At 38.1% G+C, this 24,222-nt stretch overlaps 2 protein-coding genes across 8 annotated transcripts; one reads left to right on the top strand and one right to left on the bottom strand.

The window, feature by feature from the left end:
- Positions 1-2,427: 2,427 nt before the first annotated feature.
- snrpc (small nuclear ribonucleoprotein polypeptide C) lies at positions 2,428-5,671 on the bottom strand. Of its 7 annotated transcripts, none has more exons than XM_020703249.3 (7): positions 5,549-5,671; positions 4,803-4,845; positions 4,578-4,686; positions 3,661-3,720; positions 3,295-3,399; positions 2,847-2,945; positions 2,428-2,766 (listed from the first exon to the last, which is right to left on the bottom strand). In XM_020703249.3, the coding sequence occupies exons 1-7, from the start codon at positions 5,554-5,556 to the stop codon at positions 2,750-2,752; spliced, it is 441 nt and encodes a 146-aa protein (XP_020558908.1). In that variant the 5' UTR covers positions 5,557-5,671; the 3' UTR covers positions 2,428-2,749. The 7 variants fall into 7 exon arrangements, with proteins under 7 accessions (XP_020558908.1, XP_078803442.1, XP_020558909.1 ...); XM_078947316.1 differs by having other exon boundaries at positions 2,847-2,950; positions 3,297-3,399; XM_020703250.3 differs by having other exon boundaries at positions 3,304-3,399.
- Positions 5,672-6,902: 1,231 nt separating this feature from the next.
- On the top strand, positions 6,903-14,552 carry ilrun (inflammation and lipid regulator with UBA-like and NBR1-like domains). The gene is made up of 5 exons (XM_004068830.5): positions 6,903-7,389; positions 8,567-8,721; positions 8,834-9,031; positions 10,880-11,184; positions 12,273-14,552. Exons 1-5 carry the CDS (start codon positions 7,037-7,039, stop codon positions 12,306-12,308), a joined length of 1,047 nt encoding a protein of 348 aa, XP_004068878.2. The 5' UTR covers positions 6,903-7,036; the 3' UTR covers positions 12,309-14,552.
- Positions 14,553-24,222: the final 9,670 nt, after the last annotated feature.

The raw sequence follows: 24,222 nt of genomic DNA, 5'->3' as shown, positions 1-24,222 counted from the left end.
TCTCTCTCTGGCCACGGACCCTTCTGCCTCCCCTCTTTCTTCGACCAACAGTAGTCAAATTTCCACCGACACCCTGTAGGTTAACAGCATCGGTGGCGGTCGTTGTTAACCCGGGCCTCGACCGATCCGGTATGTCTAAAGTGTTGTGGATGATTCGCATGGTTATTTTGGTAATTTTTACGCCGGATGCCCTTCCTGACGCAACCCTCTCTATTTATCCGGGCTTGGGACCGGCACAGAAGTAACTGGCTTGCAATCCTGATTTCTTATAATTTCCTCTAATTCCTGAGCCCTAATCACACTCACGTTCAACCACTTCACTTCATTCCCCTTAGGGCAACACTCTATTTCATGGCCAGCCTGAATATTCATAAAGACTCAGCCGATTTAAGATGACACATGGGCATCTGCCTATGCCTCTTATATGCATAAAATGTGCATTAACGTGGTTTCATTTCTGTCTCACTGATGCTGAGAGTGGATGTTTACGGGACATTTCATGGAAGCTTTCTCATAGAGGGACAAAAGGCCGCATGTAAGCTATCAAAGTCTCTTGGACTTATCTGATAGGGTGCACTGCTATGTAATACTGAGGGCAGCCTTTGCAGAGCTTTTCCTTTAGTCTGTTCATGTCCTATGTGAGTACAGAAGTTGGCAAAGACAGCATGAAACATATGGCTATTGCCCCCGACACATTTGTTCTGCGTTTTTTTTTTTTTTTTCTTTTCTTTTTTATACGTGGCCTAGAAATTTCCAAAACCAGAGAACCACAAAAATGTCCTCTGGGACCGTGAGATACAAAGAACTTTGACAGTGCATGGAAGCACAAAAATCAGTCACTCCACATCATTCCAGAGCCTTGGCTCCTGCTGCAAAGCGTTACAACTCTCTAGCTCCATCTGTTGAGACTCTCTTAGACTGAAGCTGCAACCCCCCAGTCGAAGAGCGAGGAGTTATCGTGAGGCGTTGCAGATACAAATGTCAGCTGAGATAATGACTTACTGGCTGTAGGTGATTATTATGTAATGACCTGTAATTCCTCCATCACGCTTGAATGAGTAAACTAATGAGGGCTAGGTCAACTTTCTCATTTGTCTGGAGGAAAACAACAATCTGACAAATTTGCATCTTCTCTGTTTGTTAGAACTCTGTGGGGCAAAGCTTAGCGCAGATGAGGGTTTAAAGCTCTGAGTCACATCTGAGAGGATTTAGGAGAATTTTGAGTGGAAAGTTGGGTTCAAAACCAGCTGAACAAGCCTGCATCACATCCTCCGTCTCGTGTTTATTAGGTCTAGATTGAAATGTCACCCGAACATAGGTCTACTATTTGGCAGAGACTAAGCTTCAAATTAAAATAAAAAAAAGTATATTTTCGTTCTTGATCAGGAAAAAAAAACTATTTGAAGTTTCTCTTGGATTAAAAGTTTAGTTTTTTAACTTGTGATGCTTCAGTTTCAATTATAGTGTATTTGACAACAGACAGAACTGCTTCCAACTGTAATAGGTTTAAAGTTAGAACTGATTAGTGTTGAATAGAAATGATCCCATGAACATTTCTGCTGCAAATATTGATCCTCAGCTTCGATTCAAAAGTTTTGTTTTAAGGAGCTTCTGCAAAAACTTCATTCTAAGAGCAAAAAAACTTACCAATGAAAATTGTTTAACATGTTCTTGTGGCATTTTTCACATGGACATTTATATGAAGAGAATTATGCTTAAAATAGCATTTCAGTGCATTCTATTCTACATTACATCTATTGTACATTTTTTTAATTCGATTTATAGTATTTACCACTCCAAGGCAGCTACAATTTTGTTGTTTTATTAATTACAATGACGATAAAAGTTTCTGATTTCTTTATTTAAAAATTATTGTGGATCAGCAGCAGAGGAAAAAAATACCATTGGCTAGTAGGCGTGACACAGAAGCTCCCTACTCTACTCCATTCTGCTGCAATTAATAGATCCATGTAAGTCTCTGTGTTCTTCGTCCGAGCAGGCAGCTGCTCAAAACCGTTTTGTTCCACTGGTAATGTTAGCTTTGGGTTGTGGGGGGGGGGGCAGTAAGCTAGCGGGAGTGTAAACAGACTGATGACCAGAAGTGGAGCAGGGTTGATTCGAGCCAAAATCCCACTTACAAATAAGTGGTGAATTTCTGATGAACTCCTGCTGCACTGCTGAAAATATGTTCTAGAAAGTGACATGTTTTTTGATGTTGGCGACATACTAAAAACAACCTCTTTGAACGTTCTCGCAACAGATCAAAAGATGGTCTGAGTGGGACTTTAAGGCGGTATTTAACCTTCAGCCCTTCTCTTCACAAAACTGAGCCTAAAGGTAAAGCCAGAGCTCCACTCAGATCAAAATTCTTTGACTTTATAAAATCTTAATTATGTTTAAAAGGTCAACAAGCAAAGGCAGAAGCACTGAAACGGAAGCATTCCTTTATTTTTCCAAAGTATAAAAACACGTGAAACCCAAAGCTGAAATGACAGGTCAGGTTAACTAATCAACTTGTTGTTTCAATAGGATGAGAGTGAAAAGAACATTCCAGTCAAGACTAAAACCGATGATATATTTAAAAAACAAAAAGCAAAAATGATGGCTAGAGGGGTTTTCTAAATCATGTCAAAAGGCTGAACAGCAATAAATACCAGTAAATGAACAATTATGTAGAAATGGCATCATTACAAATCTGAGAATTCTGGTTATTAATAGATATCTGATCCTAATCCAGATGAGCCTTTTACTAGACCGTGTGTGTTCCTGAAGGAAAATAAAACAGAAAAGTTTTAGTAAACATCAAAGGTCTACTCTGCTTGTGTATCTGTGGGGTCAAGCCATGCCTGGCCGAACTGGCATCATCATCGGACGAGGAGGACGCATCATGTGAGGCGGTCCTGGCATCATCGGCATGGGCGCTCCCATCGGCGGCCTCATTCCCCCTACAATTGAACGGAGACGAGACAAGATAAAGCGCGTTCAAGTCCCATGTAGCAGAAAGTGTCACGTATGTATGAGCATCAGTTCTGCTGTAAAAACACCTCACTTCAAGTTACAATTGGAAAATATTGTTTCATTTCCCTCCAGATTATTTCTAACTTTAGAACACAAAACACTGTCAATCATAGGTAGTTCCCAATTAACTGAAATAAATTTCAAAAACTTTTTTAAAATTGGGAGAGGGCAGCAAAGATTTATATTTTTCAGTTTACATTTTCAAAAGCATACTTTTTACCAAAAAAAAAAAAAAAAAAAGTTCCACTGCACAAACGAGCTTTTAACTTTTCTTACCAGGCCCACCTGGCATCATCCCATGAGGAGGGGGTCCCATCATGGGCATCATAGGAGGGCCTCCCATCGGGGGGGTGGGCAGCATACCTGGACGTGGAGGTCCAGCTGGGTTACAGACAGTAAACACTGTGTGATCACCAATGCCGGCAGATTTCATTAAAGCTATCAGGGGAGATTTCTTACACTAAATTTAATTCTCAGGCAATACAAAAAAAGAAAACCATCTGCAGCCTTTAACTTTTTCTCCAAGCTTCGATTATGACACTAAACTTTTAGGTGTTTATTAAATGAAAACTTTTCACATTCCTTTTCTTAAAAATTTAAAAGAATTCCAGCCTTTTTCAAGGTAAAGAGCAGATTACTCACCTGGAGGAGGACCACCAGGGAAGGGGGTGGGAGGAATCTTGCCCTGCTGAAATGCAGCCGCTTTTGGGGAAAAGAAAGGAAAAATGTCCACAGACAAAAACTATCAGACAAATATTCTTGACGAGCAAAAATCAAATGCAGAAAATGAATGGATGCAAACTTGTAAAGAAAAATGCAAACTGGCTCCAAATTTCAGATGTAAATCCAGCTAAATCTAAAAAAAGTTGTGGAAAAAAAAAAGCAATTTATTGAGGTTACCTTTATTGCAAACAATTAGCTTTGTGTGGCCAAGAAGCATTTTGCGTGTAAAAACATCACATCTCTTCGGAAAACCACTTTACCCGGCAGCTTTGCATTATTTATGTGGATTAGTGGTTTACAATCTCAAAGGGGGCCAAAGTAATCTGATGTAGAGACTAAGAAGGGAGCTCGAGCATCCAATCAACGATTAGGAAGCTTACAAAAACCTACTACAAAAATCTGTTCTGTTATTTAAAATCAAAGACGCCACAAAATAGTATCCCTGCTTATTGTTGGTTCCTGTGGAGTTTGTGCGTCGATAAAACCACAATCGTCCAGGAGGCCAAGCAAAGGTCACTATCCAAAAATGAACATGTAATTTATAACACTTGTCCTTGCGCCAATATTCTTCATACTACGCACTAATGGTCGCTAAGCCAAACGATCCTTTCACATTGAAATTACCATCTTCTTGGGAAACTTGTTAAAGCTTAGCATTAAAATATGATCAAATACATTGAGTTCCATGACGAAATGTCCCTAAACTTGCTCTACTCGCATAAATCTAGCAACAATAAATCCAAAAATGTTATTGTTTTTTTTAAACAAATAACTGAGGATAAATAATAAATGAAAAGAAATGGTCCTAATTGCACAAGATAATCCAAAAGTCTTACTTGTTTTATCAATTAGGCTCTGTGCTTGCTCCTCCATCCATTTCTGGTAATAGTCCTTCACATTTTCTTTATGTTTTCGACCACTGCAGTGAGTCTTTCTAACCGAGGGCTGAAATAAACAGAGGAATGTGATTAATCTAGAAGAAATAGGAAATGATCAAGCATTTCCCCGTATTGATATTTTAAAGCTTTTCATCAATGGAAGTAGATTTCAGCAAAACTTACCGAATCATGTGTCAGGTAGGTATCACAATAGTCACAGTAAAACCTGTCAAGAGAAAAGAAAAACCATGTAAAGATTAAGGTAACGTGAAAAAACATCCATCTGTACTAAAGATTTTGTTTAATTTAAATTAGAGTGTGCAATCCATAAATACAAGTCCTAAAGGCTAATCTGGGGGTGACACCAGGAACGTTGCTTTAAAATAAATCGAAAGTATTTGAATAAAAAGGGAGGGGGGAAAAAGTACATGATGCCCAGTAGTATTTTCTTACGAGGTAATTCGTTTGTTAGGAAACAATAAAAGCCCTCAAACACAAACAGAATTAAATGGTAAAGACAAATGGGTTAACGACAGACGGAGCTGTAGCGCTAGCTTTGTCTGTGTAACTGAAAGAAATGTTCACAAAAGAACGAGCTGTGACTGAAAACACACGCGGGCAAACTACCATCGAATCTAGTTTATTTGATATATTTCGCATTTTGAAAAACGATTTGTTTAAACTTGTAATTATGTAAAATTAAACATTTAACACAACGGTATGTGTCTGAATGTTTAGTCATTCGACAACATCCGAGATTCGCTCCAGAAAATAGACAGATCCCGTCAGGATTGATACCGGTTTTCGCTAAAAACTATTAGTTACTTCAGAACTTGTAGCATCAGCGATTGTATGATGACTGTTTCTTTAAGTAAATGTTATTAAAAGATCTAAAATTTTCAAAAGAATCACAATTAACACAAACTTACTTAGGCATGTTTCCCAACAACCTCCCTCGACGGTACAATTGTGGTGCTCTCTTAAACTCTCCCGAGGAGTCCTTGAACTAGATGTAGATAGTTCCGCTGCATTAAACCGCCATGTGTTTTACCAATAGCCAATTAACGGAATCCAATATCTTTGCTATAAATGGCAAATTATATTTTGCTCAAAAATGTACGATAAATTTAAACCAGGCCAGTTTAATTTTGTCTTAAATAATTATCTTTTTTTAATCCAGTCACAGATCCCTAAAACCTAAAGTGATGCAAAAAGAAGGGATGATCTACCTACACAACAAAATATACATGTATTGTTTTCCACATTATTTTTTAATAATGCCTGTTTATTTATAACAAAAGCAAACAATGTTGCATTGTATTCAGCAGGGGTTTATTGTTATTGCTGACGTTCGTTTTGCACCAAACTATTTAATTTAATGTTATAATAAAAAACTACATGAGTGGTTGTTGGCACTAGTCCTATATTTGTGCACTTGACACATATATGTCTATACGGTGGTTTTCTTTAGGCACCCCCTTCTCCCCATCACATGTTAAAAACATTATTATTATTATTAGCTCCCCCCAAAGGCTGAATTTGAGTGTGTGTGTGTGCTTAAATGCCTTCTTATTTGGTCCTGTGATTGATAGAAAATCTGTCCAGACTACACCTTTCCTTTGCAGGAAAACAGCTGGAATCCGCTCTAGCGACCCATCTTTGATCTAATCCAATTAATATGGATTATGAAATGAATATTGAAACAATAAAACTAAAAAATGGTTTCAAACAAAATGTTAAACTCATTGAAGCAGCCAAATATTTTAATAGTTTACAATTAATCTCTATTGTAGTGAAGTTTTGAAGAGAAGTTCAAGTCGTATTGAAGAATATAAACATTAAATAATACCTAATAGTGCTTTTGTGTGGTAGGAAAAAAGTGAGATATGAAGTCATTTATTATAATCCACTACTGCATTACAAAATGTTGTAGAAATTCATTTTCTCCCAGATTATCTCACAAGTGTACATTTATTTACAATTGGAACTTGATGGGGGGTCAACAAAATATCTAAATCATAGTTTTTTTCATTGAACTTCAAAGGATTACACATTCGGATAACTACAATAGAAGGACATAACTAAAGAAAAAAGAATAAGATACAAAGAAAAAATAAATACATAGCATCATAATTGTAGCTCACAATATAAGGGATTGTTGTCTTATAACGTGATCTTTTTGTGACAGTTTTATTGCATTTTTGTTTTTCATGAATTTCAGCGATTTAAAATACAGATTATCTGTTTATGAAATGCATTGACTAATGGTTTGATTTTTAAAAATCTGCTCTTATGGATGAAGAATTTCCCAGAAATTAATAAAGTTTTTAATGCCAAATCAAAGAAGTGAGCCCCACAATGAGAAATACAAATTCCATTGATAAACCAATGAAAAAGATGCCGCCAAATAGCAACAGATGACGTCCGGAGATGACACTCACGATGTTGTAACGTCAAACATCGTCCCCCTTGTTGTGCCATGCGCACTGGCGATTGTTGTTGTTGGGTTGTTATGGCTGGATAAGGCCTCGGAGTTAACTGAGAGAGGACCCCCCTCCCTCCCTCCCTCCCTCCCGTACGAACCCGTCTCCGCCACGGGACTCCCGCCACCCATGGAGGGCACGGACATGGACGTGGACGCGGAGCTCATGCAGAAATTCAGCTGCATGGGCACCACGGACAAGGACGTCCTCATCTCGGAGTTTCAGAGGCTGCTGGGCTTCCAGCTGAACCCAGCCGGCTGCGCCTTCTTCCTGGACATGACCAACTGGTGAGTGCGGGGAGGCAAGGGCCCCAAGTCGGCTAGCTGCACAATTAGCTTAGTAGCTTACGAGAAATGTAGAAAACAATCGAAAATAATCCATTTTTGAGGCAATTTTACAGGATGCTAAGTTCACGAGCACCTAGACACTGTTAAATAACAAACTGTTATGGTGAGCGACAACTAATTTACGATAAAACAATGGCAACCGTAAGCAGAAAGATAAAGTTTTCTAGAGCTGCAGTTTAGATCAAAGCAACAATTGAAAATAAGGAGTCCGTTCATAAAGGGGCCCGTAGGCTAGCAGGAAACTCTCGTTTAGATGGTGTGAGCCGTGTTACATAACAGCGCGAGGAGCCAGTTAAGACGAGCCTCTGCTGAAGGCAGCGCCGCGTCCCGCACGCTGGTCGGTGACGTAAACAGTCGTGATAGATCAATGGTGGACAACAAAAGACGATGAACGTATGGAGGGAAGGCTTTAGCAGTGACCGATGGCATGCCAGGCTGGCTCCTCTTTATGGGGCAGAATTGAAAGACCCACTCCTATGAAAAGTGTCTTTGGTGTTTGGTGTTACCGTACTTAGAAAGAAAATAAAGGTTAATATTGCATTTCTGAGTATTTCTTTATTCACTCAGATCGCTGTGAACCAATATGGTGTTGGATGAAGCTCATAGTTGTGATGAAGAAGCTAATGGCAGGCCACAAGCTCTCTGCTCAGCTCCATTCTGATACATCCACTTGCAGACAAATAGATCCATGTACGTCTTTGTTTTCCTTGCCTGAGCTGACATCTGGCTCCTAATTGTACGGCTGGATAGCTCCAAGCTTGCTCGCCATTTCTGTTACATCTGTGATGTTAGACTAGGGTTGTGATGGGCTTCAAGGTAGCCGGAGAGAGTGTAAAGTTAAACGGATGGATGGAGGGGAAGTAGGGTTAGACTTACTCCACGCCAACGGCCCCACCAACAACTTGGAGGCAAATTTCTAATAAAGTCCTGCCACTCTGCAGAAACTAAGTCCTAGAAAACATCTATATATTTGTAGTTGAAAGACCACTGGGTACGCTTTTACAATGAATCAAAATATGATCGGAGTGGGACTTTAAAGAGTTGGACAGTATTAGGGAGCATACATGGGCTGTTAGGTGTTTAAATGATTAAATTTGCATTTTTTGTCTTGCAACAGGAACTTGCAGGCTGCTATTGGTGCATATTACGACTTTGAGAGCCCTAATGTCAACACACCGGCCATGTCCTTTGTTGGAGATGTAACGATCGGGGAAGGGGAGTCTGTTCCTCCCGACACACCGTTCACAAAAACATGGAGGATACAGAACACAGGTACACACTCCTGATCTGAAGGCATCTGGGGTTCATGGTTCTTGTGATGTCACACGCAGAGAGAGCGCTATAAATTGTTTCCTCATCTGTTTCTACTTTATGTTTTGTTCAGGTTCAGAACTGTGGCCACCTGGAGTTTGTCTAAAGTACATTGGTGGGGATCAGTTTGGGCACATAAGCACAGTAGTGGTGAAGTCTTTAGACCCACAGGAAATGACAGATGTGAGTGTGCAAATGCGAAGTCCCACAAATCCTGGTATGTACCAGGGCCAGTGGAGAATGTGCACGGCCACAGGATTATTCTATGGAGGTAGGAGTCACTTTATTGTTTGTTTTTAAAGTATTTTTCTGGATTATGTGTACTATAGAATGGATGCTCTTAAATTGTTTGCATTGTGAAATGAGTCAACTATAGTATTGGTGCTTGTGCTGTGTTTTAAAGAGCAATATTTTTCCTCTAATTCTCCCACATTTACATCAAGAACACACAAGAAAAGTTTTTTTAACTTGAAACAGAAATTTTAATTTAGATTGAGCTGTTTTTAGCAAAAATAAAAACAATTGTGATGTTATTTTCACACATTGTTCCTCCAGAGTGGCAATAGTTTATTAGAAACTCATTTCTTAGTTGTGGGAGGAACTGCTGGTGTGGAGTAAGCCTGCTCCACTTCCCGTCATCCATCTGTTTTCACTCTCTCCTGCTAGCTTACAGCCCCTCACAACCCAAAACTAACATTAACAGTGAAACAAAAATGGTGAGCAATATTGGAGCCATTCAGCCGTACAGTTTGGAGCCAGATGCCAGTTCGGTCGAGGAAAACAAAGACATACATTAATTGATTTGTCAACTGGATGCAATAGAAGATAGTGGAGCTTGTAGCATGCCGATTGTCAAAAAAAAGCTCTTTGTCAAACAGCAACTTTGCAAATTTAATTGTACTTTTCTCTGTACATATGTTTCATCATGAGAAAAATGCTACAAGAACATGTTAAAAACACCAAAAACAGGAAATTTTGATTTCACAGAGCAAAACATGCAAAGTGGATAACAGAGAGGCTGTGAACATGAATGCTTGCTGAGCATTAACGGGGTTCAGATTTTAGCCATTTATAGATGTAACTGAAAAGGTTTATTGGTACATTGCTCTGAATAAAAAAATTGTTGTTCTATAGTTGAATAAAAATCTAAAATATATACATTTTTAGTAGAATCAGGTCCCTGTATCAGATTTAGCAACAGTTCCAGAATGTCTACATCAGTGTTTAAAACCAGACTAACGTGCTATGAGAGACAGTCTGGTGTTCTGTGGGACTAAAAAACATTTACCATTGGCTGAATATATCCGTTCTTTGTTCATCCAAACAGGCATAAAACTGGGTATTTAAAAATATGAAAGATCATTTGTGTTTATTTGATTTTCACTCAAGACTCCTGTCAGAATGACTGGACTGCGATTGAGACACAACTTTAGCCCATAGCTCCAATTTTGGAAAAGTCCAACCCCTTAAACTGTCTCCACCAATCATTCTACAGACTACAGAGATTCTCTTCTTTTTTTTTTTTTTTTTTACATTTATGGTTGCTTGTGTGCCTTGTGATTTTTGCCAATGAAAAAGTAACCTTGGCTCTAAAAACGGCTGAAAAACACTGGTCTACAGATTATTTGGGGTTTATAAATGGGCTTAAAATGATTAACTTTAGCTGACTCACCCCTCTGTTAGAGTTTTTGTAGTTGTAATTCTACACTTTGGTTTTCACCATCGATTTTATTTCATGTGATGTCTAGATGCTGTTTTGTTGTGGCCCGAGTGACATCATTTCGTTCTGTGTGGCATCTCCCATTCTATCTATGAAGAATCAGAATCTACATCTTTATCATGGATAAACAAGTCCAAACAGTTTATAGCAGAAAAGAAACAGAATACATATAATATTTCTGAAACTTTGTTTAACGGCCAAACTTCTTTCTCAGGCGTCAGAAGTTCATGGAGAGTCAGTTTCAGAATCAATTTTCATGATTATTTTTGGTATTTTTTATTTAAAAAAAATTAAAGGGTGAAAAGTTTCACAAAACCTAACAAAGCAGAACGTTTTCTTGAAAGATAATAAAAAAGGATGTAGTTTTCAATGATAAACTTGTGTCTTTTTCTTTCACAGACGTAATCTGGGTTATTCTTAGCGTAGAAGTGGGTGGTCTCCTTGGAGTGACCCAACAGCTTTCTTCCTTTGAGACAGAATTCAACACACAACCGCAGCGCAGCGTGGAGGGAGACTTCAACCCCTTTGCTTCGCCGCAGAAAAACAAGCACGACGCAGCTGACAGTAGTTTCAGAGATCCCGCTGGAGCCTGGGATCACACGCAAGAGCCGATCCCGCAGGCTCAGAACGGACTGTCTCATAGTGCTGTAAATAGAGCGCCGAACGGTCTCCAAACCAATCTTTCCATGGTGACCTACGGCCAGGTATGTCGACCCAAATATCAACGCCATTGTTACTTCTGATGTGGTTAATGGGCACGTTTGCAAAGGTTGGATCAGGTCACCTGATTTCAAAAAACAAACAAACAAACAACGTAGATTTCGGATTTGTTGTCAAAGGACTCAAACAGTCCAATTTGATTTAGATCTTTCTTTAGTTCATTTATTTAGACACAACTTGCGGCTGTAAGGTTCAGTTAGGAAATGGCAGGACTGTCACATGAAAATGCTCATTGCATCAAGAATGCGAAGGGAGCACAAGTGTGGGTCTCCCTGTGCCGGTCCCCAGCCCGGATAAAATCCAGGGTTCTGACAGGAAAGGCATCCGGCGTAAAAATCTCTTCCAAACCACCAATCAGTGAAAGCTGATTCACTCTGGCAACCCCTGAATGGATTGGCAGAAAGGTGAACAACATTTATTTAGATGCAACTAAAAAAACAAAAAGACGAAATCAAATGTTAAAGTAAAATAAAGAATAAGTAAAATACATGGAGCCCTGAAACACAGAAAGATCTGAGGATGAAGTTCTGTTTCTGTAGTGGCGCATGGTGACAACAGGATAACAAAATCTATTCTTTTAGCATTTAAAAAGGCTTTTAGGAAATCTTATTGTCTGTGTAGGAAAGTTTTCTCCTTATGGTTCCTTTTAAATCCTAGGGATGTCACTTTCCCCACGATTCAATTAAACCTCAATTTTTGGGTCATGGTTTTGTTTCGGTTCAACAGCAAAAAAACTGAAAATACTGAAAAATCCTCATTTTAATTTGCAATAAGCAAGTAAGAATGAAAAAGAATCTTTCGGTTGGCTGATACTAAGCTGGTGTCATGTAATAAAACAATAAATCCTTTGTACATTTAGCACCATTGTTTGACACTTTCAAGGTAAAGACATTGGCATGCAGCAGGTTTTCAATGGAGAACTATAGTATCCCTTTTAAATACCAGAGGTTTCTCAACTTTGTAGAAAATGTGTGTGAAGCTGCTATCCAATCACACAATATCAGTTACTCTTTAAATGCACCCCTCAATATTATGAATGACACCCCCTGTTTTTGTTTTTTCTGTCTTCTAGGGTATTCACGGTCCTTATCCCTTTGGACAGAGTTAGACTGACAGAGCTGCCCCCTTCCTTCCCTGAGACCAACGCGGAGCTTAACTTTCTGGCCACATAAAGGTGTGAAGGAGCTGGAGAGGGGAGCAACAGTTGTTTTCTAATGACTCATAACAACTCTCCCTGAAACCCCCCACGCCACCTCCTTCTGCAGAAACACAAACAACAGTGAGGCGCTGGAACGCAGCCCACCTGATGTCAACGCCTGGATCTGAATGTGTGAAAGCTACGAATCCCTGAGGACATGTTCACTTTTTTCTCTTTCTTATGTTGTCTTTAAAGGGAACCCCGCCCGCCCGCAAACTCTCTGCCTAAATGCTGACAATAGACAACTGGATATCTTCTCTCTGGGGTTCCTACACAAGTCTGGAATATATTCATCTCATTAAGAACAAGTAGCTGCAAATTCAGCTGGTTTTTAGGTTCCGACACGTTTTCTTCTTCAATTCTGAACTGAAATCTGTGTTACCTCCATATATGTGTGGGCTGGCTTCTGGAAAGTTCTTCATGAAGTCTAAACACAAATGGGAGAGGGTCAAATCAAAGTTTACCATGCACGTGCTATTTCTCCCTAAATTATCATTTGTACATCTGTGTTGATTGACACATTCTGACAGAAGAGTTACAGTAGAAAACAGCCAGACATTTGATTTTAGGTTTATTAAGAGTTGTTGCTTTCATCAAATACGGTCTAATATGGCTCTTCTGAGGGGAATAGATCAGTAAATATCATAATTTTCAAAGCAACTTGGTCACAACTGAACCTTTTTATTAAGAATCATGCCATTTGCCCCCTCAAACTGTTTTTATCAGAAGATATCCTTATGTGCAGCCTTGTGCAGGAACCCAAAGTGTTTCCAAGCAAAAGACCAAAACACTAATCTGTGCAATCCTGAAGCTTCCCACCCTGCAGGTCTTCATGTCAAACTTGCATGGGGGAAGCATCTTGGGGGGAGGGAGGGAGGGTCTTGTTTTCTGACGATGCTGACGCTCAAAAAGGATATGAGTGAGTTTGAGGGAATTCTAAAGAAGGGTCGAAAAAGCCATTAAAATCAGTTTTGCCTGTTGAACGACTGTATTTGCCTGAGTTCCTGTTTTCAGTATGTGCGTTAAATGTAAATGTGAGGCGCGTGTGCATGTACGTTGTTGCTTTCTCTGAATTGACCACAAAAGTGATGTATACTGTCTGGATGAGGGATGACTTGAAACACACAGCATCGTTATTGAAAGCTTTAATAGGTTTGTACCTCAAAAGTATTTTTTGAATGATTTTTGCACCATTAGAATGAACTCATTCGTCATGAACCCTGATGTTATTTATTCGTCTCATTTTGTGCACTGCAGAATGAAAAGATCCCAGAAGCAGCCAGTAGGTGGAGCTAATAATCGGATAAGTAAATAATATTCACTGATAAGAAGCTGCAGTTCCAGCATCGGAATCAGAGACTTACCCATTTGCATCAGTAACACTGGTGTACCGGTAACAACTATTTGCACTCTGCTTTTAAGAAAAATTGTTTTTTTGTGTAGCTTGTAATACCAGCATTTTTCCAAAAGAACCACACAAAATGACAGGTTGTAAGCAAATTGCTCACAAATGTAGATTGTAAACAATCAAAAGGACCTTTTATTTTGACGTTGCCAGCTGTGACATAAAGTTTTACCATAACTTTGTCATTTTTTCATGAAGTCTTATTGTGTTTTTCATGTATCATTTGTTTGGAAATAAATTTAAAAGCAAGTTATGGAACTTTAAAATACTTTTGTATGTCATGTCTTTCAAACGTATCTTTCTGCAGCATCAAAAATGTCTTTCAAATAATTTGTAGTCTGTTGCCTCATCGTGTGCTCATTTGTAAAACTGACCGGCATTGTTTTGCTCTGTTGTTTGTAGAGAGAATCATCTGAGCGTTTTTTCCTAAACAGGATGCACTGTTCTTTGTTGCCTCTTGGTCACGACCAGATATATTTTTTTTAATCGTTGGTGTGGTACCCTCTGTGAAAATGTTATCCTGTGAGAGAAAGACGAGCGGTAAAGAAGTCTAGATATTGCTCGATCGGTTTTGTTTTGGGTGGTTTGATGTGTGGACCTGTGATGTGCGGGTTGTGAGTTGATGAAATGAAAGTTTAGTCTTAAGATAGCACATTTGTCTGAGGAGAAATGGTTAGCATAAAGCTTCTTTTTTTTTTCGTTAATGATGATTAAGGATTTGTATGAATAAATTATCACTGAAACTATGATTCGGTTGTGTGTCATTTCCTATATGGGTTTTTATATACTCGCCAGAGATTAGAATTTGATTTATATCTTTTAAGTCAAAAAGCAACAGACACAAGTGGATTGATTTGCAAATTCTTCCAATCTAAAAGATGTTTTTGATCATTCTGTTCTGCAAAACTCCAACATATTATTTTAGTATGACATGTTAACAATCTAAGAAAAAAAACAACTGTTTTAATGATTTGCAGCTGAAAGTGGTGAATACTCATATAGTGCTTTTTTAATCTTCTTACAAGATCACACACTGATGGAAGCTCTGCTGCATGGCACTAGTGCCAACCTGTAACCACCAGGAGCAACGTGGGATTCAGTTTGTTGCCCAAGGAAAGCGGAGGAACCAAACCAGCAATTTTCTGATCAGAGGTCAACCGAACCACCTCTGCACCACGGCCACCCCACAAGAGCCTGCGCTTTAGTGTAATGCAGGTCTTAGGGCAAAGAGCGAGATGAATACTGAATGTCTGATTATAACAATAAAGCTTTAAGCACCTTAAGTTTACAACAAAGAATTGTGGGAAAGGATGAGCCAGGATGTGAACATTTAGACATTTTTAGCCATATTTTTGATTTTTGGGACTCATATGTTACAGGCTTAAACAGCGCTGTGTTTGTGAAATACAATTTCAACCATGTATAACTCTTTCTTTCAAAAATGCATTGTGTGCCGGTGTATACATTTGACTTGGCCTTGATTTACTGTATGCCTGCTCAGATTTCCTCAATCTTTTTGGTAAAATTTCAAAACGTTTAATTTTATTTTAGTCACAAATATGTTAGACTCATTGTTTCATTCATTTTGGTAAACGTTGAATTAAAATGTGTGTATTGCTGTGCAGTATAAGATTTTGGAAGTGTGTTCCATTCTTTTTGACTGAACTAATGTAGTGTTCACAAACATCTTAAAGTGTCAGAGAGTAGCTTTGTGATGGATTTTTTAATGTGAATATTCTTTCTTTTTTTGAGTCACATTGTCATCGAGGTGTGCTGTGGTCCTTGTCTAGTTGAAAGACCCATCAACTTGTAGTTTAATGACAGGAAATGTCACACCTAATGTCTTTTTTCTTTGTTTTTATTTACACACGGATCAACTAAACCTTCCACACTTTTGATGTTCAGTGGATCTACCTTTTCTGATGAGCAGCACAGTCGAGGAACGTTCATTCTTTATTTTATTAAACCCACAAGAAATGTGTCAAATTTTTAATTTCCCCCAGATTGTTTATTCTGGTCAAATAAAAATACGTATAAAGCGCTTGTTTCCTCCTGTAGTGAGCAAACGTTTAAAAAAACTCTCTCAAAATGAAAGATGAGGAGAACACTCCAGCAGAACCAGGTTCTATACGGGTTGACCATCTGCCATGACTAATTAGGTTCTGAGAAGACAGGAAAGAAAAGAGTGGCGCAGAAGTTACTGGAAAATCCATTTTTAAGACAAAAAGATGGAGCAGCAATGAGAAAAAGTAAGCCGGTGAGGAAACAAAAAATCCTGGAACATTTGTTATAAGATGGAGAAAAAAAGTAAGGAACAGCTGCTGCAAGAAACTAGGAATAAAATGCGCACACATTCTCAGAGCATGTGTTCTAATACAGAAAACTGCACAAACTAAAAATCCCAGGAACATTTGTTGTAGAACAGAAGAGATAAGTTAGCAATAGAAAACAAAAAGCAGGCAAAGAGAAATTCACAGGAACATCTCATTTTTAAACAAAATATATGTGCTTTTAGTCCAGGGTTTTATTTGAATGGCTTTTAAGATAACAGGAAACAACAACAAAACCATTTTTTTCAATATCCTGAGTCATTTTTATCTTTATCAGTTCATCAGATAGAAACACACCACAACACAGGCAGCCGCTTCCATAGAACTGTTGGCAGGCACTTAAACAAACACTCCAGTTTTTAGTTTTTTCTTCTGTTTTTTAGATGAGCTCTACTTCTGTAGCAGATTCTAAAAGAAAATTGTCTGCTACAAGCTGCAGATTATTTGAAAGATTTGAATCAAATACAAAACTTGGTACTTAAAATGATATGTAGGTCCATCAAAGAAAAGTCCACTTTTAATAACCAAATCGACCACATGGCTTGTTTTTTTTTTTAGTACAGACCATTTCTGAGCTTGTGGGTGGCCTCCAGCACTTATTTGAATGAGGCTTGTGCAGACAGAGTGACAGGGTAACTGAAGACAAATATTGACTTTTGTCTCTGCATGAATTCTGCAAAACCTGAATCATATCTGCTATCTCCCACAACAGTTGAGTCAATAGTTTTGTATTTGATAACTGCCCATCATCTTTGTCAAGTCAAACAAGGTTTTAGCTTAAGGGCTTCAGGAAAGTTCAAGTGAAGGAATCAAATGCGCACAGGTGCCTCCAACAACCTTTTAGTTGTAACCCAAACTTGAACTTATTCTTTATGTGTAATAGAGCTGGAGGGTTTAAGTTTTGTTCTAGGCTTTGTGGGATAAAAATGAGAAAAAAAATAAAACTATTTGTCATTATGAATGCAGAAATATATTGAAAAAACAAATCAGATTTTTTGCTTTATGTAAATGCTAAGTCAATTGGACCCACAAAGCAGATCAAGAAACTCATTTCTGAGTTTCTTGATCTGAGACAAGAAAGTCTTGTCTTTGTCACAAGATTGCAACATGACCCATCAGTGACACAAACAGTTTTTCTTTAATATAATTTTTACTTCATTGTAGATTCAGAAATTTTCCCTCTTTTTAATGAGCACTGTAATAAAAAAAAAGAACACAGGAAGAAGCTGTGTGTTTTTATACACCATCTGGTTGATAGAGGATCTTGTGGTGTACAGAAGTCAATACGATTAGATTAGAGATTTTATTTGTCTGGGTGGGGAGCTCTGCAGGTATATGATGGGCTGCAGGAGCCAACTTTTTTGTATGAGGAAATTGCTTATAGCTTTAGGATCTCATAGTACAAATAAACAGTGAAAGGTCATTTCCTAATGGGCCAGTTTCTACTCCCATATTGCACTTAAATAAAAGTTCATAAGAAATGGTAATCTTGATCTTTATGGTGAGTCAGCAAACAGGAGAGTTACTTTATTTGCAAAAGACTATGACAAAAATGCTGTTCCCATTTTATTTCTTTTCAAATGAAAGCAATCTCTGAATGCTAAAGTCCTGCATAGTTAGTGAGATAAAACTTGACTAAAACGTTTTATGATGTTGAAAATGTTTATCGTCAATATTACTTGCACGCGCCATAGACTAGCTATGATCACTTTTTAAAGATTTTGTTTTGCTAATGGGATTATTTATGAACCAGTAGTGATTCAATTATTTTTGCTTTTTCCTTTTTTTAAAAATCACTGTGCTGATAGTGTTTAAGTTTTGTTTTTACCTTACGCCTTAACCCTTGTGCTATCTTGGATGACCCCACCCTTACATTGACGTGTTCCCCCTACCATGACAAAGGTGGATAAAGGTGAAGAAGGTTTCATGTAATCCATGGACACCAGTGAAGATCACAAATCATTGAAGAAAAAAGGTTCACTGTCTAGTGGGTCTAGATGACCCAACTCCCAATGTTGAAGTGCCTAAAATAGCATGGGTTATTCCCATGCACAAGTGGGGTTGACATGTGCTGTGGATTTTTGAAAGTCGTACACAGGAGCGGTTGCATCTTAAAGGAAGCACAGGTGTGTCTTGCAGTTCCCTTCAGGCTCATGTGGCCACTTTGTGGGACGTCATGAAAATGGAACGTACAGTTGCCAACTATGTGGCAAATCTATTGTGCTATGTTTTTTAAGGATAAAGTAAGTTGCATGCAGTTATGCATACAAGTGATGCTGTTGTACAGTGCCTTGTACACAGCACTCCTTTCATCAATGAAGTACGAGTTCTGGCTCCAGACTGGCCGTGCACAATTGCTGCAAGCACAGAGTGTGCAGGTGATACGCAAGCGCCTTGTAAGATGCCTGCAGGATGCTTACACAAACAGTCTGGTCATGTAATTTCCACATTTGTCACAGCCAGAGTGCAAGCACAGAGCGCCCAAAGGACACGAGGCGCTGAAGGTGGGTACACCTCTCACTTGAACAGCACTAACCGGCTCCCTGCTCAGTGCTTAAGGTTGAAAAAATATGAAAATTTGTACGATATGCCTGTATCTCACCTACATCACCTTTACTTACCCTATGTGTTATGTGTTAGCAACGACCTGTCGCTTGCAGCATGTCTGTAGAAAAAAATGTGCATGAACATTTACGTCCTACAGGTTTTCAGAGTGTTTTACAATCTTGATATTTCGTGTGGACCACTTGAGTGCCCTGTACAGGTTTGCCTATTTTTCGCCCGTATCCACCATTAGAGCAGTTCTAGCTAAAACATGACTCTGGTTAGAGATTGCACCATGTTTCTGTTTCGAAATATCTGGTTTTCTGTGACTCAATTAATAATTATTTGGTCTTCATCAGAGCTTCTGTTTTGTCAGTTTGGGGGAGTTTCCGTTCGGTAATGTCCTACTTTAGTTCTCACAGTTTTTTATATTTTGACACCAGGTTTTCAGTCTCCTACTTTTGGATCCTCAGCAATTGCTTTCATGACAAATCATTTCTTCACAGAGGGGTTAAACACATAGGAAATGTACCAGGCCAGTCTCTGCTGAGAGATGTTTTCAGATTTTAAGCTTCATCTTATTTTAAAGTGATACATACTAAACTGACCTGAAAGCCTGTTTTTGCATTCATTTACTCAAAACCCACTTCATTGTATTGAGAGTCCCAGGCAACCTGAGACAGATTAGGGAAGGGTATATTGAGGGTGACACTGATAAGCACAACAAAAACATACTATTTCTATCTATGCTATTTGATGTTTGAATGTTTCTCTTTTTTCTGTGTACTTTTTATTTTTTTGAACCACAGGAGTTGCTGTTCTCAAACCAACCGAAAAACCACATTTATGGTTTAGGTATTTCCCTCTGGTTTCATTTTTTTAATGTCCCAGTCAAACGTGATTTTATCTGAAGTTTGAAATGCTTCCAGTGAGATGCATATCATTGTTTTTGGCAGATCATAGCTGATGGAACCTTTTAATGGAATACATTTAAGAAAACAGGATCTTTTCTATATTCTGCAGACAGATTTGAACACGAGGTGCTGCAAGGGTTATAAAATGACAGAATAAATGATTTTTTGGAGATATCACAAGATTGAGTGTACTTCATTGTTACTTCCAGAAGGATAATGCTCTACTTGACAAATGATCTCAAACTGTTTTTTTGAGCATGAGAGATACCTGAACTTCAAAGTCCTGCACCGTCACCGCGGGTCAGTTCATCAGCACCTTGGTGGAACAGTAGATATACATCACAGATGTGCAGCCAACATATTCTAAACAACTTTAGTTTGGATACACATCAAAATGCGTAAGAATGTTTTTAATACCTGCTAAAACCATGCAAAAGGAACTGTATAAGGTCAAACCCCTTTCAAAGTGTGCCTAATAAATTGATATTTAGCCCCAAATTGTTGCGTTTTAGATACAATCTGCCAGAATAAACATTAAGCCACATTGATTGTTGACAGAAAAATGTGACATGAATAATGTCAATCATGCAAATACCTCAACACAATCTTGTTGAAGTTGTTTCTTTGTCATCTGAAGCTTTTCTGGGTTTACAATTAAATGCTGTCTTAGTGCTTTCAACTAAAATCTGCTTTTTTCTGATCATCTGCAAGCTGAGGCATGTGGCTGGTGCACCAACTGCTTCACAGGCTGAGTCATGATTGGGCCATTTGCCTAAATGCCAGGAAGGGAAAAAAGCTGAAAAAGCATAGGAGATACATCACACTGTCTAAAAAAGTGCAGCATTGAAGTTTTTAATATAAAAAAGTCTTGCATTACCATTACAACCTTTTTTTACTGTATTTCTGGAAATTACATCTAGTCTGCAGCTGACTGTAATAAGATATGAGATTTATCTCATTCAACAGTTTAAAATCTAAGTTTCAGTCAGTTGAGTTTGGCTGCAACTGCTATTACCCCTGAAACCGTTGGATGAGCTGTCAAGATTACAATGAGAACGAATAATTCCAAAAGATCACATTGAGGTATTTATGAGCATTTATTTACACTGCTAAGACCCAACAGGCAGGTCACTGATATTTGTTTTAAGTAGGGACACCTGCTGTCATTGTTAAAATTAAGATTTCCATGGATCACTGTTGGCATCTTGGAAAGCTTTGCCTTTAACTGCCATGCAAATTTTCTTGGAGCAAAGGATATGGTTCTAAGCATTGGTAAACAAACACGTCTTCCTTGTAAAAATCTTCCTGTTTGATTTTATGTGAAGTGTCTCATCAAATTTTACGGTATGTTCCTCTAGAATTGAAAGAGAAGTTGATTGTGTGCAGCACTGAAAGGTTTATGTTTATTCTGTCCCCCTGAAAGCACAAAAAAGCTTGCACAGGTTGCTGTTTGCAGTCACATAGAGAAATCCTTTTATGTGTAAATCAAATTTTCTGGGATCTGTGTGCAACTCAATTACAACACAAATGATTACCAACACATTAAACTTTACGTTTTGGCATTGTTAATTCAAAAAATAAAATAAAAATAGAAACAATGACATTAAAAATGTTTTAATGGGGTTAAATGGCATGAATTCAAAGAAAGTGCAGCAAATTCTCACTGTAACCTTAATTGAGCAGGGCATGACTAAAAGGACAAACAAAAACCTTGATGGACCTAACCAAACACACAAAGAAGACTGTACCAGATATGTGATTCACAACAATAGCTTATGCATGTAAAATATTTAGTCAATTTCTCAACAAAAAAACCCAGCTTATTTTTGCCAGCTAAAGGGAGGATAAAGATGCTGCAGGTGGGGAATAACGTGTAAAAACACAGACATGGATCAAATAGGCAGATGGTCACTCGTAGATTCTGAGTGGCAGTACTGCAGTCTGAAGTGAGATGGCCATCCTGACTAGAGTTTACATCGCTCAACCGTCTTTCTGATTAACCCTTGTGCTATCTTAGATGACCCTACCCTTACATTGACGTGTTCTCCCTACCATGACAAAGGTGGTTAAAGGTGGAAAGATTTTATGTAATCCATGGACACCAGTGAAGATCACAAATCATTGAAGAAAAAAGGTTCAGCGCACTGGCTAGTGGGTCTAGATGACCCAACTCCCAATGTTAAAGTGCCTAGGATAGCACAAAGGTTAAAGACGATTGAGCAGAAAAATAAACAAACCCCAAACCCTTAGAGTTCCATTCTCAAGTTTCAAGTGTTGCTGTTCTTCAAATGACCACTCGAGGATGGTCCCAAAAAGGAGCATTGACTATCATTTTAAAAATTTATAATTTATAAAAACTGTGAAGAGATACTTTAAACCAGTTGTTTTGATTTTAATTGAGCTCACTGCATTATCAGGCCAGTTATTTTATTTATTTATTTTACTTAGTCTTGCTCTGTGTCCATGTGCAAGGTTTCAGGATTTGTTTTAGACACAGCTGCCTTCAGTGGTGGTCCTGATGCCTACATCAGCTTCTTTCAGTTTGGCAGGATTCACATCTGATTAGAAGTGCTCCAACCATATTGAAGTCAACATTACAGGATGCATTACAGCGATAAGGATCTTGGAGGACAATGGATTTCTGTTTTCACTAGTCATTGTGAAACCAAAGCACAAACACTTTGTAGAACCTGTTGCCATTAGGAAAACATAATCAGTGACCGAAACTGTGATAATTTCCTTGTTTTGGGTGATGAAATCTCATTTTTATTTTCCATCAGTTACCGCATAAAGCCAATATGTATGTTGAAATTTATTTGAAATTGGATCTACCAGGTGAAATGAACTAGAATATTTTAATAGGATTTGGAATCAATCAAAATACTAAAGAGGCTAAACAAAAGAGATATACGCTCACTGGCTTTTCTAGACACAACTGTCCAACTGTTTGTTAACGCAAATTTCTAATTAGCCAATCACATGAAAGGAATTTTTCACACTAAAAGAGCCCTGTTAGATTGGAGGAGGCATGCTAATGTTTTTAAAAAAGGAATGGTTTGTTAAATGGTTAAATGGTCTGATTTTATACGTGAGTGGATTTAGCATCATGTCCAAGGCTTAAGCCCTTTTGTTTGCCTTGTTTGATTTCAAATATGTTTTCTTGGATTTTGTCATGTTCTGTTTTCCGGTTCTGTCTTTTCTCCTTCACAGTTACACCAGATTTAAGTTGTTAATTATCCTCTGCTGTCTTCATTTAAGTTAATTATCCTCAGTGCTTTTACATGTATGGCTGTCACTTCATCATTGCAATGTCAACAGCTTTGTCACACTTTTTATTATTTCCACCTTGTTTTACAGTTTGTTTAAGCTTATTTATCTGACATTCAAATTCCTTACTCAAGCCTGGTCTCTTCCTCTAACTAGTCCTTTTACTGTGACAAAAATCATCAAGCACCCCATGACATTTTCAGATCTATTTGATTTAATTCCTTTTCATGTTGGGTTTTTTTGATTGATGTTGCACAGCAATTATTTCCTTTGAATAATTTTTGGTTCACCGAATTCTCTGTCTGTATTCACACTGCACAAGGTTCACTCACTCTTGAAGCTGAATTTACAGCTAGAACTGCACTCACTAGTTTGGTCCTCACCTGAGGTAATATGAGCCCTCAGACCTGCAAAACAACCTCCAATGTGAACCAATTGGGCTATTGTGAAAAGTGCCATAGGGTACTAATAAAGGTAAATATGATTTTTTTTTTAAATACACATGCAGTAGTTTTGAGATGCATTTTTTATGTAGTTTTGGTGTCTAGAACCTCTGGGACCTGCAGGTTCAGTCTATCTAAGGTCAGGATTTCAAAAAAAAAAAGCATACACTTTGGCATTTCTGCAATGTTATACCTCTAAAGGGGAATTCATTACTCAATAAATCAAGCACCTTACATTGCAAACTGTAAAGCAAACACTTGCTGCTCCTGCATTTTAGCTGGTTTGTAATCAAAATGTGTTAATTAGTTATCTAATTGTTTTGTATTTAAATGATTATTATATCTGTTAATGACCATGAATGTTTTCAAAAAGGTTCTCTTTAACCAATAAAAGTTGACACTGAATTTCAAAAAAGTCCTGAAATGGCTCATTCTATTCCTGAGCTATGATCAGGTTTCCTAGGTATGCATGTGAGACAGTCATAGTTCATTGTTGCCTCCTTAAGTTATTTGCATTAGTTTAGCAAGTCAAGGAAGTAAAACAGAAGGCCAAACAGAATCTGCCTGTATTGAGAATAAGCAGTTAACAAGACAAGCTAAAATTACACTGCAGAGGTGTATCATGTGTAACCCTTGTGCTATCCTAGGCACTTTAACATTGGGAGTTGGGTCATCTAGACCCACTAGACAGTGCTCTGAACCTTTTTCTTCAGTGATTTGTGATCTTCACTGATGTCCATGGATTACATGAAATCATCTCCACCTTTATCCACCTTTGTCATGGTAGGGAGAACACGTCAATGTCATAGGATGGCACAAGGGTTAAAAAAAAGGTTCAGGGTTTCAGAACAGGTCATACTCATGTCTTGCTAATTTTTGTCTCTGTTTCAGCAGTTTCAACAGTATTAATAAAGATAAATT

This window comes from Oryzias latipes, chromosome 5 (genome assembly GCF_053564925.1).
Source record: "Oryzias latipes strain Hd-rR chromosome 5, Olatipes_Hd-rR_3.1".
In the NCBI taxonomy this organism is placed as follows: Eukaryota; Metazoa; Chordata; class Actinopteri; order Beloniformes; family Adrianichthyidae; genus Oryzias; species Oryzias latipes.
Note: the sequence above shows the minus strand (reverse complement) of the source record. Positions and strands in the feature narration are given on the sequence as shown.